At 43.0% G+C, this 14,871-nt stretch overlaps 2 protein-coding genes across 6 annotated transcripts in view; one reads left to right on the top strand and one right to left on the bottom strand.

The window, feature by feature from the left end:
* Positions 1-8,801, top strand: part of LOC6728023 (soluble guanylate cyclase 88E) — a 35,107-nt gene extending 26,306 nt beyond the window's left edge. For 3 of the 5 annotated variants that reach the window (XM_016175341.3, XM_039295714.2, XM_016175337.3), the window contains exons 4-16: positions 4,462-4,687; positions 4,743-5,022; positions 5,077-5,284; positions 5,347-5,470; positions 5,526-5,658; positions 5,805-6,031; positions 6,097-6,201; positions 6,264-6,410; positions 6,464-6,614; positions 6,669-7,728; positions 7,781-8,014; positions 8,076-8,348; positions 8,415-8,801. In XM_016175341.3, coding sequence (XP_016034621.1) covers positions 4,520-4,687; positions 4,743-5,022; positions 5,077-5,284; positions 5,347-5,470; positions 5,526-5,658; positions 5,805-6,031; positions 6,097-6,201; positions 6,264-6,410; positions 6,464-6,614; positions 6,669-7,728; positions 7,781-8,014; positions 8,076-8,348; positions 8,415-8,583 — 3,279 coding nt within the window. In that variant the 5' untranslated portion in view covers positions 4,462-4,519 and the 3' untranslated portion in view covers positions 8,584-8,801. The remainder of the gene's footprint in view (positions 1-4,461; positions 4,688-4,742; positions 5,023-5,076; positions 5,285-5,346; positions 5,471-5,525; positions 5,659-5,804; positions 6,032-6,096; positions 6,202-6,263; positions 6,411-6,463; positions 6,615-6,668; positions 7,729-7,780; positions 8,015-8,075; positions 8,349-8,414) is intronic. The other 2 variants (XM_039295715.2, XM_016175338.3) reach the window with 2 other exon arrangements.
* A 671-nt stretch (positions 8,802-9,472) lies between these two features.
* On the bottom strand, positions 9,473-14,556 carry LOC6728022 (E3 ubiquitin-protein ligase RNF123). The gene is made up of 11 exons (XM_002103338.4): positions 14,252-14,556; positions 13,947-14,193; positions 13,659-13,804; positions 12,862-13,602; positions 12,517-12,799; positions 12,143-12,458; positions 11,661-12,070; positions 11,492-11,605; positions 10,783-11,433; positions 10,115-10,721; positions 9,473-10,050 (listed from the first exon to the last, which is right to left on the bottom strand). Exons 1-11 carry the CDS (start codon positions 14,413-14,415, stop codon positions 9,731-9,733), a joined length of 3,999 nt encoding a protein of 1,332 aa, XP_002103374.1. The 5' UTR covers positions 14,416-14,556; the 3' UTR covers positions 9,473-9,730.
* Positions 14,557-14,871: the final 315 nt, after the last annotated feature.

Below are 14,871 nucleotides of genomic sequence, written 5' to 3'. Positions count from 1 at the left end.
GAACTTGACTTTGAATGAACCGAATGCGGTTTGATGAACCAAATCGAAAATCAAAGGAAAATGCACAAAAACTCACGGGAAATTGGGAAATACCTGGCAAAGGTTTTTCTTTCGGCCAATCAGTGATTTCGGTGATGTGATTCAACTTTTACTTTCTGGCACACTTTTTTGGCTTCACACTACAATGAATTGAGCAATTTTTTATTTTACTTTCGTTTTTTCCCCCTTTTTTTACTTAATTTTAGCTTATTGGCGCTTGATTGTGTTTGTTCCAACAGCTTTGATGTTTTGCTCAAGGACACACAAAAATTGGCTAGGAATTGCATACCCTTAAAAGGAACCACAAATACAATTCAGTTATTTTAAAAATATTTTAATTGGCCTAGCGTCTTACAAAATAATTATCTTAGAGAAATTTATGTCCCTTGGGAAATGGGGTCAAAATGTAAGCTCATTATTTAGTGGCACAAATGCAAGCAACGTCAAACAATTTGCTTTCGCAAATTCCCCATATTTTATAACGCAGTTTATACCCAAATTAATTGCAAACTGCATTTAATTTCGGATGAGGGGAGCAGACATTTAGCTGTCACAAAGTCAAATGCAGTGTGAATGCATATAAATTATATACATATTATTACTTTCGCACTTGGTGTGTAATAAATTGCTTTCTCAATGTGAAGGACGAATATAGTTTTCGCAAGTGAAATGAAATGAAACGAAAAACAAATTATAGCTATACTACAATGTCAACGATGCGTATGCGCAATTTGCTGTGGCTCAGCAGCTCAGAAAAGCTACAAAATATAATTAATATAAATACAACTTTGAGTCATAGCAAATTAGCGAAAATAAATACATTTGAGCAATATCTTTTGTACCGAATGCGTAGTATTTTGTATTTTATATGCTTTAAAAAGATTTCCCTTATAAATAAAATGAAATTTTTGGTTTCAGTAAATCCTTTAGAGTTCATTTTTTTCAACTTGCATCACCTGGGGACTCATAAATAGAGCTTAATGGCTTCTAATGCCTCAGCTGAAAAGCTTTTTTGCCATTCTATGCCTGTCTATCATACAATTTGAATAAAAATACACACATTATGTGGCACTAATACATAGTTTTTGCCGTGTCTATATATAACGCTGTTTAACCTTAACATATAGCAGACACCTTCAAATGAATTCTGCTTGAAATATAAAAATAAATATGTGTACTCGATGTATTCGCGTGGATATATTCCCTCGCCTGATTTTGCAGCCGCAATACGTATCTATAGTTAAGTTCTGATCGGATTGGGATTGGATTGGGGATTGGGGATCTGCTCCTCAAGAACCGCCAACGACCCACGCAAATGAACTTGAAAATTAATTGTTTCTGCAGTCGCACAATTGCAGATCGTGGGGGAGTAAAAAATGGATATATGTATAGAGGTCTTATTTATCAAGAGATATGTGTACATTTGCTCAATGCCTTCCATAATTTATTTGGCTTTCAGATGCTATGTATGCCTGAAAAACACACATTTTGTTTATAATTTCATTAAAACTGAATGCCAGACGATTTTTTCGTCGGACTGGAAAATTGAAAATTTAGCAAAATTCACAAGTTATTCGGCATATTTTGTTTGGCCCATATATTTTTTTATAAATAAATTAGTTTCTATTTCCTTTCATCTTTCCGATCTCCAAGGACACAAGGGTCACTGCAGTTAAGACGGTTTTGAATCTATTTTTATGGAAATTGCAGAAGTGACCTTGAATTTCGTCGCAAAATTTTTTTTGGGTATGAATTGACGATGGTCAGACAAACTGGCAAAATGGGAAAACGAACATTGCTTTTGACACTTTGGGTTAAAAGTTTTTGGTTTTAAATAGATATATATAGAAGGCCATTAACAGTTAGCCAGTGACCACCACCCACTTGCAATTTATTTCCTCTGAACTGAACTTTCCTCCCCTTTTTGCGAAGAAGTCATTCGTTTATCAATAGCCTGCTGACGTCACAGAGATACAACTTGTACATCCTGTTTATTATTTTTGACTTTCAGTGTATACAAATGAATATATCCACAGAAAAAAAGCCATTTATTCTGGCTCTGCATTCCATTCATGAATTGGAGGGGAAGCGAATATGTAATAAAGCGATTTTTATATATACAATTATACAAAGTATATGAATAAAGATTACTCGAGTCGATTTGGCCCACAGATGACAGCACAAATGTGGACAATGTTTTGATATGTTTGGCACAAGTGTTTCTCGATTATAATATAATTTTTTTATGGGGGTGTCTAGCGAACAATACCAAAATATTGGAAGGTCAAAACTGAAAGTTTCGTTTATTTTTTAGCCCGTCTTTTTGGCTGTCGAAATTTTTAACTTGTTCGTTGTCTTGTACTTTGGCTGTTTCTCAGGATTTCTGTCTTTTTCGCTTAGTTTTGTGTCGTTTTCTATATTTCACACATCATTGTGTGATAAAAATATGTTCAAGCTGTTTTTTATATGGAAACACGTACATATAACAAAGATATATCTGTGTATAAAAAGAAAGAAAGACGAAAAATAGACAAAAACAGGAAAAAACAAAACATCAAGTCGACTTAATACTAAGTAAATTGCCAAGTTGACGTCAAGGAATACAGTTTTTTTGTTCTTTGCTTATAGGAAATTCTATACTTAATTACTGCCCACTAAGCAAAACAAAACTTCCGATTTATATTTTGTATGTTATTTTATTGAAATAAATATACAAATTGAAATTAAATAAATTACACAATTTATTTCAGTAGGTATTTCTCATGTGTATTTAAATTGCATATTATTTAGAATTTCCTTCTATGAACGCAAAATAAATCATACTTTACCTTAATCAAACCAGAACACTAAAAACCATGAGCCACAAATAAATTGCTCTGTTATGCATAAATTTATGATTTCAGCCCTGATTCGCCATAGGGGGATTTATGGGCGAAGGGATAATGGGCCACGTTTAAAGCGCACGAAATGGCTTGTGACACAACAAATGGCATTAAGCCATAAACAAGGCGAACTGTGAATTGTGGGTGCAAAGGGCACAAAAGAGGGCTTGTACAAATTGACACCTGCAACTTGGGTTGGGCTATGTGTCCTTGGATCCTTCGAAGATGCTGCAGTCTTCGTGTAATTTGGCCGCAATTGTTAGTTGGTTAGTTGGGCGCATCATGATGCGAATTTCCCAAAGGAGCGCAGCCAAGTGCTCGACTCAATTTCCAGTTGGCAAATTGGCTTAGTTGCCAATCGAGACGAACATATGCGGATTGCATTCGAGGAGGAAACATATGCCACCAGATCCCATTCATTTGCGCCGTGCCGCCGAGATGCCTCAAGGTGTCGGAGTGAAATTTATTCTTAGAAGCCATGGCCAGAGCCAGGTGCATTTCTTTGAATGTGAATGCAATTCAATTAGCCCAGATTCAAAGGGGGATGCGAATAAATAGCAATTGTCCTTGCCTCTAAATTGTGAGCACAACTCAGTTGGACATGGCTAAATTAACAGATCCTTGGCAATTAGCTTCGTCCTGCCCAAAGGATAATGAACTGGGCAATAGAAAAGTCGAGTTCCACTGCTCAAATGTCATCCACGTATATAAATGAGTGATTTAATGACTTTTATATGAACCATCTATGCCGTATATTGCAGCCACAGTGCGGCATGTAATGTAATTAGCCCAACTAATTGAAAGTACTTTATGGCTTTCTTCTGAAGGCCAAGTTATTGTGACTTTACTGTGTGGCTGGGTCATGTTATTCAAGGAAATGAGCTAGTTAAAGTTTTAAAGTAATAAGTAAAGTTTCTAAGAGCTTTAGATTATATAATGATTTGATTTTAAATTCAAATTTATACGAATTATACTTTTCTTCTTAAATAAATGACTGCCAATTAATGCCACCACTTTGCAAGTTTCCAAAGATCTTGACGATTGTTGGTTTGGACCAGCAAAGTGGCGTTGAAAGCCATGGCGAGACAGTTGGATGAATAGAACGATGGATGCGATGACACGCTGAATCAACAGAGTGATGCGAAAATAATATGATTGTGGTTGGAGTCGGGGCGCCGACAGTCTGGTCTATAGGAATCAAACCAATGATTTCGCGGTCCAAGTGGACCTGCTGAAAATGGAACAGTTTTTCGGGCAGACCGAAGCCACTCGGGCGTATGGGTAATGCAAACTCACACCGAGGGAATCCATAAATTCTCTTAACAAGTATGCCAAGCCATTAAAAAAGACATTAAAAATGCGGAAAAAGCATCGAATTCTTTAAAAGAATCTATGTCAAGGATATTAAAACAGATTTTGTATATTTTTGTGAAACCACTTTGATTGATTATAGGCCCATTCAAACTCATTTCCTGTACATTTAATTAAGCCAGTGACCTAAGTTGGGTGTCAATCAATTGATTCCGGTCTTTATTAACAGTTCCAAGCATCAATGTCAGCCAAGTAAAGCCTGAGGAAGTGACTCCCTCTGCCCCAAGATGTACGGACTGCTGCTGGAGAACCTTTCCGAGTACATCAAGTCCGTTTACGGCGAGGAGAAATGGGAGGACATCCGGCGACAGGCTGGCATCGATTCGCCCTCCTTCAGCGTTCATCAGGTCTATCCCGAGAATCTGCTGCAGAAGCTGGCCAAAAAGGCTCAACAGGTGGGTACAAAATAAATTAAGTGAAACTCAAAGTTTGGAATATATAAACTCTTAGGTGCTGGGCGTTTCGGAGCGGGATTTCATGGACCAGATGGGCGTCTACTTTGTGGGCTTTGTGGGCCAGTATGGCTACGATCGTGTCCTTTCCGTCCTGGGCCGCCACATGCGCGACTTCCTCAACGGACTGGACAACCTGCATGAGTACCTGAAGTTCTCGTATCCGCGGATGAGAGCTCCCAGCTTTATCTGCGAAAACGAAACTAAGCAGGGTCTGACCCTGCACTATCGTTCCAAGCGTCGAGGATTCGTCTACTACACGATGGGTCAAATCCGAGGTAAAACTTGGTGACACTAAAAGATGATTTTAATCTTATGCATTGTAAATTCAGAGGTGGCACGGTATTTCTATCACAAGGAGATGCACATCGAGCTCGTTCGGGAGGAGATCCTCTTCGACACGGTCCACGTGACCTTCCAACTGACCTTCGATAATAGGGCCTTCACACTTGCATCCCTGGCCATGACCCGGGAGGAGAAGCATCTGCCCATCAGTGCTCATGTGCTGTTTGAGATATTTCCCTTCTGCATGGTTTTTGGGTAAGTATCATTTGTATTTGATTAAATATTCTCTAATTTTTGATGAATTTGTTTATATTTAGTGCTGATATGGTTGTGCGTAGTATTGGTAACTCTTTGATGGTGATTTTACCGGAACTTCTGGGAAAAAAAATTACGGCCTGGTTCGATCTAGTTCGTCCCTTAATTGCTTTCAAGTTTCAGACTGTAAGTGTGTGCCTTTGATAGCCATAATATCGCGTAACCCTTAAATATCTATCAGATACTCAATCGTACTAACAACATTTTCGAGCTTGTCACTGTGGATCCAGTTACGGAGAGATTCGATGTGCAAAACGAGGACTTACTGCAGCATGAAGATGGCAGCGAACCGGAAAAGTCTCTTAGATTAAAAGGTAAACCCAAATACGAACGACAAAATCTAAAGATAAGATCTAAAAGAAAAAAAATTAATTAAATGATTTTTTTTAATTTTCGCTAAAGAAAGAAGATTAAAAGAAGTTGTGGTGTTTGTAATACAGTAAACCCGTATTTTCCGCAGGTCAAATGGTTTACATGGAGAACTGGCGCATGATCATGTTTCTGGGTACTCCCGTAATGCCGGATCTGACCTCACTAATAACCACTGGTCTATATATCAACGATTTGTCCATGCACGACTTCAGCAGAGATCTCATGCTGGCGGGTACTCAACAATCGGTGGAACTGAAGTTGGCACTGGATCAAGAACAGCAGAAGTCCAAGAAGCTGGAGGAGTCCATGAGATTGGTAAGATTTTTTAGGGAAGAATGCAAGAATGTTTATCATAACTAACAAGATGTAATCCTCCGAAGTTGGATGAGGAGATGCGTAGAACGGATGAGCTGCTGTATCAGATGATACCCAAACAGGTGGCTGATAGGCTCAGGCGGGGCGAGAATCCCATTGATACCTGTGAGGTGAGTGTTCCTCAGTACAATATCTTAAATAATGATTATAATATTGTATTGTATTCAAACAGATGTTCGATAGCGTTTCCATCCTGTTCTCAGACATCGTAACCTTCACCGAGATTTGCAGCCGCATTACTCCGATGGAGGTAGTGTCCATGTTGAACGCTATGTACTCCATTTTCGATAAGCTGACGGAGCGGAATTCAGTGTACAAGGTAAGTTCGATTCCATATTTGTTTACCTCAATGCTGAAGTAGATGATTCGTAGGTGGAAACTATTGGTGATGCGTATATGGTGGTGGCGGGTGCTCCGGATAAGGATGCCAATCACGCCGAGCGAGTCTGTGATATGGCCCTGGATATGGTGGATGCGATAACCGATCTCAAGGATCCCTCAACGGGCCAGCACTTGAGGATACGTAAGATATTTTAATCTTAACTTATATGTTAATATACCAACTGATCCCCTTCAGGTGTGGGCGTCCACTCGGGCGCAGTGGTGGCGGGCATCGTGGGCCTTAAGATGCCGCGCTACTGTCTCTTTGGCGATACGGTTAATACCGCCTCACGAATGGAGTCCACCAGTATCGCCATGAAGGTGCACATATCCGAGTCCACGAAGGTTCTTATCGGACCCAACTACAAGATCATCGAGCGCGGTGAGATCGATGTAAAGGGCAAGGGCACCATGGGCACTTATTGGTTGGAGGAGCGTGAGAACCGGCTGCCTCTGCAACTAACCGCTGCTCTGCAGGTTCATCCGCTCTCACCTGTTCCATCGACGCCCACACCTAAGACGAAGGCCATTATGCCTCCTGTATCCAAGCCGTTGACTCCGATGGTGCCCGTTTCGGTTTCCCTAGCAGTTTCCATTCCCGCCACCAACGTTCCTGCTGTGGATGTGATGGCACCATCATCCAGCATTTCCGGTTTGGTACTAACAGCCGCTGCAGCGGATCACATGTCGCTACATCACCAGGCTGTGGTGGCGGAGGCATTAACTGGAGCTTCAGTTGAAGTGCCACCACTAGTAGCTTCTGGCGCAACAGGAGCGGCAGCGGGTGGAGGTGCACCCCCGGATGATCGCAACAGTCGCATCTACTCACCCGTCACCTTCAAGGATGTAGCTCGACGAAGCGTAGCCAATTCTCCGGTGAGGAGCTGTGCTCCACCGGATCAGGAGAGACGTCGCGAGTCCCGCTCCAATTCCACGGGCCACGTATTTATGCGAACTCCTTCGGATATTTTCGGCTCTCTCATCCTGGACACCGAGGAGTTTCTCGAGGATCTGCAAATCTCACGTTCCTCCCTGGCAAACAACAACAACAATCCGAGCCCTTGCGGATTTAGCCCAACTCCTCCATTCCGGATTGGCAGCGCACCGCCCAAGCCGAGACCTAGTAATCCGGATAAATTTACGCCGGAGGAACTGGCCGCCATGGATCAACTGACGCCTCCGTCGACGGCACCAGCCAGAGAAACAGCCAGCTGCAGCAGTGCATCATTGGATCGCGACAAGGCGACCAAGCTGAAGTAAGTTTTTTAGTTTGGTTATAGAACCGTCAGCCAACTCCTCGTTTATTAGGAAAATCACTTTCTCCAACAGCAGCAGTCTAGATGCCACCACTCCAACTGCGTTGGCTGCTGTGATATGTCCAATGCGATCCAAGTCGCCGCCCATGACAGTGGCTCCAGTGGTGCACATGGTACAGGCTAGCACCAGCAAAGGCGACAGCCAACGACCCGGCTCGAAGGATTCAGTATCATCCATTTCCCTGCACTCACCTCCTCCGCATCGATCTAACTCGGCACCAGCCAGGTGAGCTAAAGAAAAGGTATATGTACATCTACCCAAAAGTAACATAAACTTCCTTCTCCAGACCGCACTCAATGTCGAAGGCGGCGCGAAAGGCCTTCCTGGCCGCCAAACAGACCAAGGCAATGGAGAAGCTGGACAAGATGATCGAAGAGGTTCAAGAAGTGGAGTCCCAGTCGGCGACAAAGGCGGCCAACATGCGTCTGGCCCTCTACGGCCACGATGGAGCTGGTGATTTGGCTGCCGGTGGGTGTCCACTGTTTCTGCCTCCGCCGCCGCAGCAGCAACAGCGCCTAATGCCTAGCTCCATCTCAGACTCCGGACTCTGCAGTCATGGGTGAGTAGAGCCTTGATCACACTTTCCATATTCATTTCAAACCTTCTATTTAATCCCGCGACATAGTCATAGTCATGCACCCAGCTGTCATCATATGGATCCGAAGATGAGCAACAGCCAGAGTTTCCAGCATTCTCCACGTGGCGGAATAACCCATCAGTGCTGCAGCGGCTTTGGACACGGAAATGGACGTCACTCGCACCGGATGCACTCGAATGCCTGCCGGATTCTGTAGAGGATGGCAGGACGAGCACATCTTTCACCAATTCCATATCATGTATACTGACTCGGATTTCGCTCAATGTTCCCGCGTGCTTTTCGATATAGTACTAATAACTAGTCAGCAATTATTAGGATTTAGATAGATGTTGAATCTCATAGTGTATAGAATAGCTTAGATAAAGAATGTACCTACGTGTTACGTGTACCCAGACTATAGCTAGTCGAACAGGGCTTTAAAATTTGACAAATCAGTGTCTAAATATGCGAAAAATCTGTAAAAACTGTTAGCACCCTTGATGCCTATGTGTATTAACCAAAAGATTTTAAATTTCTTGACCTCTAAATATGACAATACCAACCGGAAATCAAACTACAAATGGAAAGGCATTTTCCGCACGTTTTCATGAAACCACCTGAGGCAGAAATTGCTCACAAAATAAACTAAACTAACTATACATGTACTATAAAAAATCTCTATATATTTGTAGTAGTTAAATGGTTAAGTAGATTTTATGTGTAGAATGAATATTTCCAAAGAAAATCGGAGCTATGTATTTTCTTAATGTTTTAAATAAAGTTCCAACTATTTAATTGATTTCAATGATGCGAAAAAAAACCAACTGAGTATATATAAAATAAATATTCCACTAAATAGCTGCGCAATATAGCAATGTTAAAATGTTATACCTAAATCATTTTGTTAGTCTATTCCAAAGATACTAAATGGCTTTTATATTTGCTCATCCTTTATTAAGAGATCTTAGGTTGACATTTGTAAAACTATAAATCACGAAGATTTATACATTTTGGTATGTATTTCAAAATAAATCCACTCACTTTGTTTTCTATTTTAACTGATGGCGAAAAATATTATAAAAGCATGGCAAATAAAACTGGCAAAATTTAAATATTGTGCTACTTAATGTATTTCTGAGTTATCCGTTTAATAGCTCATTATTTAAACTTCTTTTCATTGCATTTCGGCATATCACATCTGAACTTATAATGGCAAGCATACAACTCGAACAAAAATTGTACGAAACGATACAAGTTAATGTACCCAAATATATGTATATATACACTTAAAGCGTAGGAGTTTGACTAGATTTGGTTGGGCTTTCGAAGGACTAATTCCTTGATTGCTATCGGTGGGTTTTGCCTTAGGCCCGCTCGATCATTGGCGTCTGGACGACATCGTCGTTGGAATATATGACCGTACCATCCAGAGTCTCAATGGTTTGTATGGTGGTCTTACAGTAAAAGCACACCTTGGAGTTCATCATGTGCTGCATGATGCAGTCGCTGCAGGACTGATGCTTGCAGGGCGTGAAGACGGCAGTGATGGGCTTGGCGCAGCAGATCGGACACAGGGAGTCCTCCGATGGCAGTGTTATGTCGGAAAGCAGAGTCTGTTTCACTCGCAAGCTATCGATAAGCCTGCGAACATTGTCGATTTCTTCAGAGGACACATGGGAGGGAACTGCGAAATGGATTAAAACGTTGATTTACTTATAATTATTCCATTATCTTTTCAATATACTTACAATCATTGAGGGCAAACTTCAGGATTGGCGGATCGGCCCGAATACGTTTGGAATTATTAGGCAGCGGCACACGTACATCGTTTGTCAGCGGATCAATGTGCGGCCTGGAAGAGGGATCGAAATTACCTCGTGGTATATTCTTCTGTTCCAGCAGCGGCGTTCGGATTTCTCCCAGTGCAAATTCTAGCGTGGCAAACTGGAAGCTCGGATCGGTGAGAAAAGCCCGGGATACCCGCGTTACAATCTGAGGTCTCAAATCGCTCTCCATCTCTTCCTGCATTAAGGCTAGCAATATACCCAAAGCAGCAGTCACAATGGGATAGTGGGTGACAGCATTTAGGTCCGCCGAGCACATGTCCACCACGAACTGGAAACATCCGGGTGGCACTGTAACCCGCGAAAGCACCTGGCTAATAAGCTGACATATGCGATTCAGCAGCAAATCGCTGTTGGGACGAGATTCATCCGTGACGATTTCAGGCGCAGTTGTGATGACCATTTCCAGACATCGCATCAGCGAAACAGTCAATTCGAAACACATGGAGCAAATCTTAAGCTGCTTGGGCTCAAAAAGTGTGTTTTCTTGCCTCTGAGCGGTGTTTTGGATCTAAGAGTAGTGGTTAAATATAGTTTATGTAAATCGTATAATTTAAACCATAAACACTCACCTCCTGCAGCAGTAAAATAAATTCGGAAAAAGCCCAGTTTAGTTGGCTCAACACCGAGTTCAGAAAGGCGGTGGCGAAAGGCTCATCCTCCAACAATTTGGCGCCGATTAAACGTTGAAAATGCTTTGAGGGATTAGCGGGAGCGACGTTGTGCAACAATCCTGTATGCGTCTCGTTTCTGGAACGACTGCGACATAGTCCCTGATGGAGAGGCAGCGAGCCACCTTGCCACACAGAGGGCTGGCGGGAATCCTTGTAGGCATAGCCCTCGCCCATCCAAAAGCGCAACAGCAGCCAATTGCTCTGGCCCCAGGCTCTGTTCTCATAGGGGCGTAGCAGGGCACGAACCAGACTAGCCTGAGACCTCTTCGAAGTTCGTTCCAGAGCTCGCACTCCGGACTTGTGGCAGGTGAGCGTTCCCAAAGCTTGCAGCAGTGAGTCCTTGCAGGAGGCAAGCACAATGCGAGGATCTGCTGAGTGAATGCCTAGAAACTCCGCTGCAGCGTTCACGCTGCATTCCGCATCTGAGGCCTCGAATTGGGCTTTCAAATCATGGTGACTAAAGTCCATTACGGCGTCCAGCAGAATAGGCAGTGTATTAACATACACCTCAGGTACAAATGAGAACAGAGAACCCGTATTTGAAGCAGTCTGATGGATGGAAAGAATGAGATCAATAAAAGTTAAAGTTACAAATGAATTTGCCTACCGTCAAAGTTCGTAGCATGCGCTCTAGTAGCCATATGAGCAAGGATCGCCTGTGACTGTTCAGGGCCACTCCTCGTAGCCAAACTTGCTTTCTGGCCAGCGCAATAGAGCGTGTCTGCAAATATAAAATACTTAAATAAGAATAACCAATTGTCGAACTATCAACTTACAGCAAAAACATTCTGCCGCTGACTGAACTTAGACCGTAGCTCGCCCATCACATGCTGGTGATTCTCGTTCATGCACACATTGGCATGCTGCTCTAATGCCCCAAGTTTACGTTCGATATCCTCCCGGTAGAACTTCGTTTCCTTAAGTACTTCATTTAGAGCTGCGATCTCGTCTCTTACCGTGGCTATCTTTACTATATACTTGTGTCCTGCCGAGTAGTAAAAGATTATACACAGATCAAGGAGTTCGCACAGGCTGGCCTCCATATCCGCGTTGCCCGGCGAGGAGTCGGTGCTGCTATTGGGTCGAGTATTTAGGAAATGCGTGTAGGTTGTATTATTGGCGCCCTGAGTGTGTCCAACTACGGGCACATTGTTTATGTTTTCGCCCAAAAGGTAAAGCGTAGTATCTGAAATTATTACAAGTAGTAATTGTTTTACTGTATGCTTTAGCAGTTAAACAAAAGTTATCGCATACATACCCACTTCATTGACCCGCAAGTTTTGCCTATCATCTTCATAAATTTGTTGAGTTCGAGCGGATCCCAACCTAGCATCGATGTCCGCCCGATGAACTTTTCTTAAATGGGACAAGACACCTCCAACGCGATCAAAGTGCATGTAGTCAAAAGTACCGTCTATGAAATAATCGCTGTTCACCTCCACGTTCTTTGTGGGCATTTCATCTTTGAACATCGAACGCGTCTGATCAATAAGAATGCTAGCAAAGGCAAGGGCCACAGGCGCATCGAGTGGATGCTGAATGCTCGATTGCATGAAGAAAAAGGCGTGGAAGGGCTACATGAGGGTAAAGGATCTATTACCACCGTGCTAAATCATCAGTGGGCACACTCACCCTTTGCTCCATGCTGAGATCGATTACGTAACGACGCAATTTGCTCAAAAATATTGAGCGGCTTGACGGACTTTCCCTTGATCCATCCGAGTTGATCAACAGCGTGCTGAGAAAATCCTTTTGCGCAGCATACAGTGGCTCCGTAACTTTGCGCACCTTCTCGACAACGTTCAGATATTTTTCCTTGGGGCCATCGATTCCCTCCGTCCAGGCCATACTGTCGGGCAGCAGTTCCTCCATGATGTAGAACTCCAGTGGATGTATGTAAAGGAAAAAGGCGAGACTAAACGAAAAAATTATAGAATCTAACACTCAGGACTACACGAGGTTTATCGTTTACCGTACCAGTGTTTTTTGAACAGTTTTCCTTCCAGCAGATACTTTCTGGTCTGTTCGTGCAGGCAAAGGCAATGCAGCATTCCGAGCGCCTGGCGATGCTTCTCATAGTCCAGGCCCTGTATCGTATGCGTAAAAGTACCCAGCAAAGCGTTCACCAACTTCCGCAACACAAACTTGATCTCGTCGCCCTCCATGTAGTTCCAGAAGAGAGATAACAAGCCGTGGAGTACGCTGTATGAGTTTTCCTTCTCGGACGCTAGATTTGTCATGCTCGAGATCTTTCTGAGCAGGACATCTTCGATGATATATGGATCAAATATCTCATTGGTGAACTTCTCAATCAGCAAGGTGGCAAATATGCAGTAAACGGTCTTTTTAGTGGAAACGCGGGCATCTGCGCCATTTGTTGGTGCCATCCCAGATTGGGCATTATACTTGGAGAAGATGCCAGCGAGGTTGACCAAGTAGTTCATCAGCAGGTTGGCGCGTTGCAGCTTAAGGATAGGTCGGGCCATGAGCGGCTGGAAGCCCGATACCGGATACATAAAGGGACGATTGCCAAAGTTCGCCTCGATGCCCTGCGTGTAGCCCAAGGAGATGGCTGCGAAGAATGAGATGCCCGGACCTTTTTCCAACTTGTTGAACGCCACGCCCATCGAACGGCCATTTCGATAATACTCGATCACTTCCCTATCCACGTCAATAGTCACGCCAATAACGTCGCCAATCTGCCATTTGTCGCCGTACCTAGGAAAGCATCATATATAAATCCTGAATCAATATTCAATAAATGGATATCTTACTTTTTGGTGGATATATGCCAGATCTGCTGTTTGCTGCCATCGTATCCATAGCTGGACTTGGTATCCCCTACACCGCTGTTTTCGTTAAACTGACAGGAGTTTGAGGCCCAACCAATCTGCATTACGCCCTTAGTGTGGAGGTGGATCTGTATATAAATGACACGTTCTTAGTACGCACGAGCAACCCACACTCCTAAACACGAGTCATTGACCGGCGGTCAACCACCGCCAAATCTACCACTCATTCCCCAATCTATAGCTACTCCCACTCCCTGTAATAGCGATTACCTCATACATCCAGCGACCTCCGTACACGCAACAATTTGCCCGGACCGTGTTGAAGCTGCCCTGGGAGCGAAGGGCCAGACGATCCGAGGATACGCGCACCGTAGTCGTATAGTCCACATCGAATATGGTCAGATCCGGGCCAATGCGACTTTCTGTCTCCATGTACAGGCGCCGAATCTCCTCATTGCTGTCGGTCTGGATTTGTTGGAACTTGTCATCTAGCCAGGTACGCACTATGAGCATCTGCCTAAGGGAAAGGATTGTCCAATGAAAAGTTGAACCTAAACGGCTAAGGACACTCCTACTTGGTAACAGACAAATCGGCGAGCTTTGCGGGTCTCGGATCCGGAACCGTCGAGCAATTAGCGCCCTCCAAGTCATCGTCCAGATCGGAGTACAGGTTATCGTGGTCCACCTGCTCGAATATATCCTCGTTGAATACTTTCACGAATAATTTTGATATCGACATTTTGGCTCTGTCATTTCAATGCCAGCTTTCTCCAGCCACACAAGTTCGAGTCCGATTCCGAGCTCGACCGTCACAAAAAAGGAATTATTTTGCTTTAGGGGTGGTAAAGTAAGACATTCCTTGTGAATCTGTTTAACGGTGGCAAGTATCGGGTCACGCGACAAGCCGATGATTTTCTACGAAATTTGAATTTTGACAAAATATAAAACAGTTTTCTTTCAGGATATCTGACCTGTAAAAGTTTTTTGCCAAGCTGTATCAAAATTCCTTCATCATAGACCAAGTTTTAAAATTTAAAAACTAATGTTTTATAAAATGCATGTTTCTTGAAATATAGATAGTTGTATTTAATAAGTGCACCCTGTCATTCAAATTCATATTAATATGATCTGTACATACATACAAATTTATTAAAACGTAACTATTGCGAAATACCCCGCAAAATATCGCTCACAT

The sequence above is a fragment of the Drosophila simulans genome, chromosome 3R (genome assembly GCF_016746395.2).
Source record: "Drosophila simulans strain w501 chromosome 3R, Prin_Dsim_3.1, whole genome shotgun sequence".
Classification (NCBI taxonomy): Eukaryota; Metazoa; Arthropoda; class Insecta; order Diptera; family Drosophilidae; genus Drosophila; species Drosophila simulans.
Note: the sequence above shows the minus strand (reverse complement) of the source record. Positions and strands in the feature narration are given on the sequence as shown.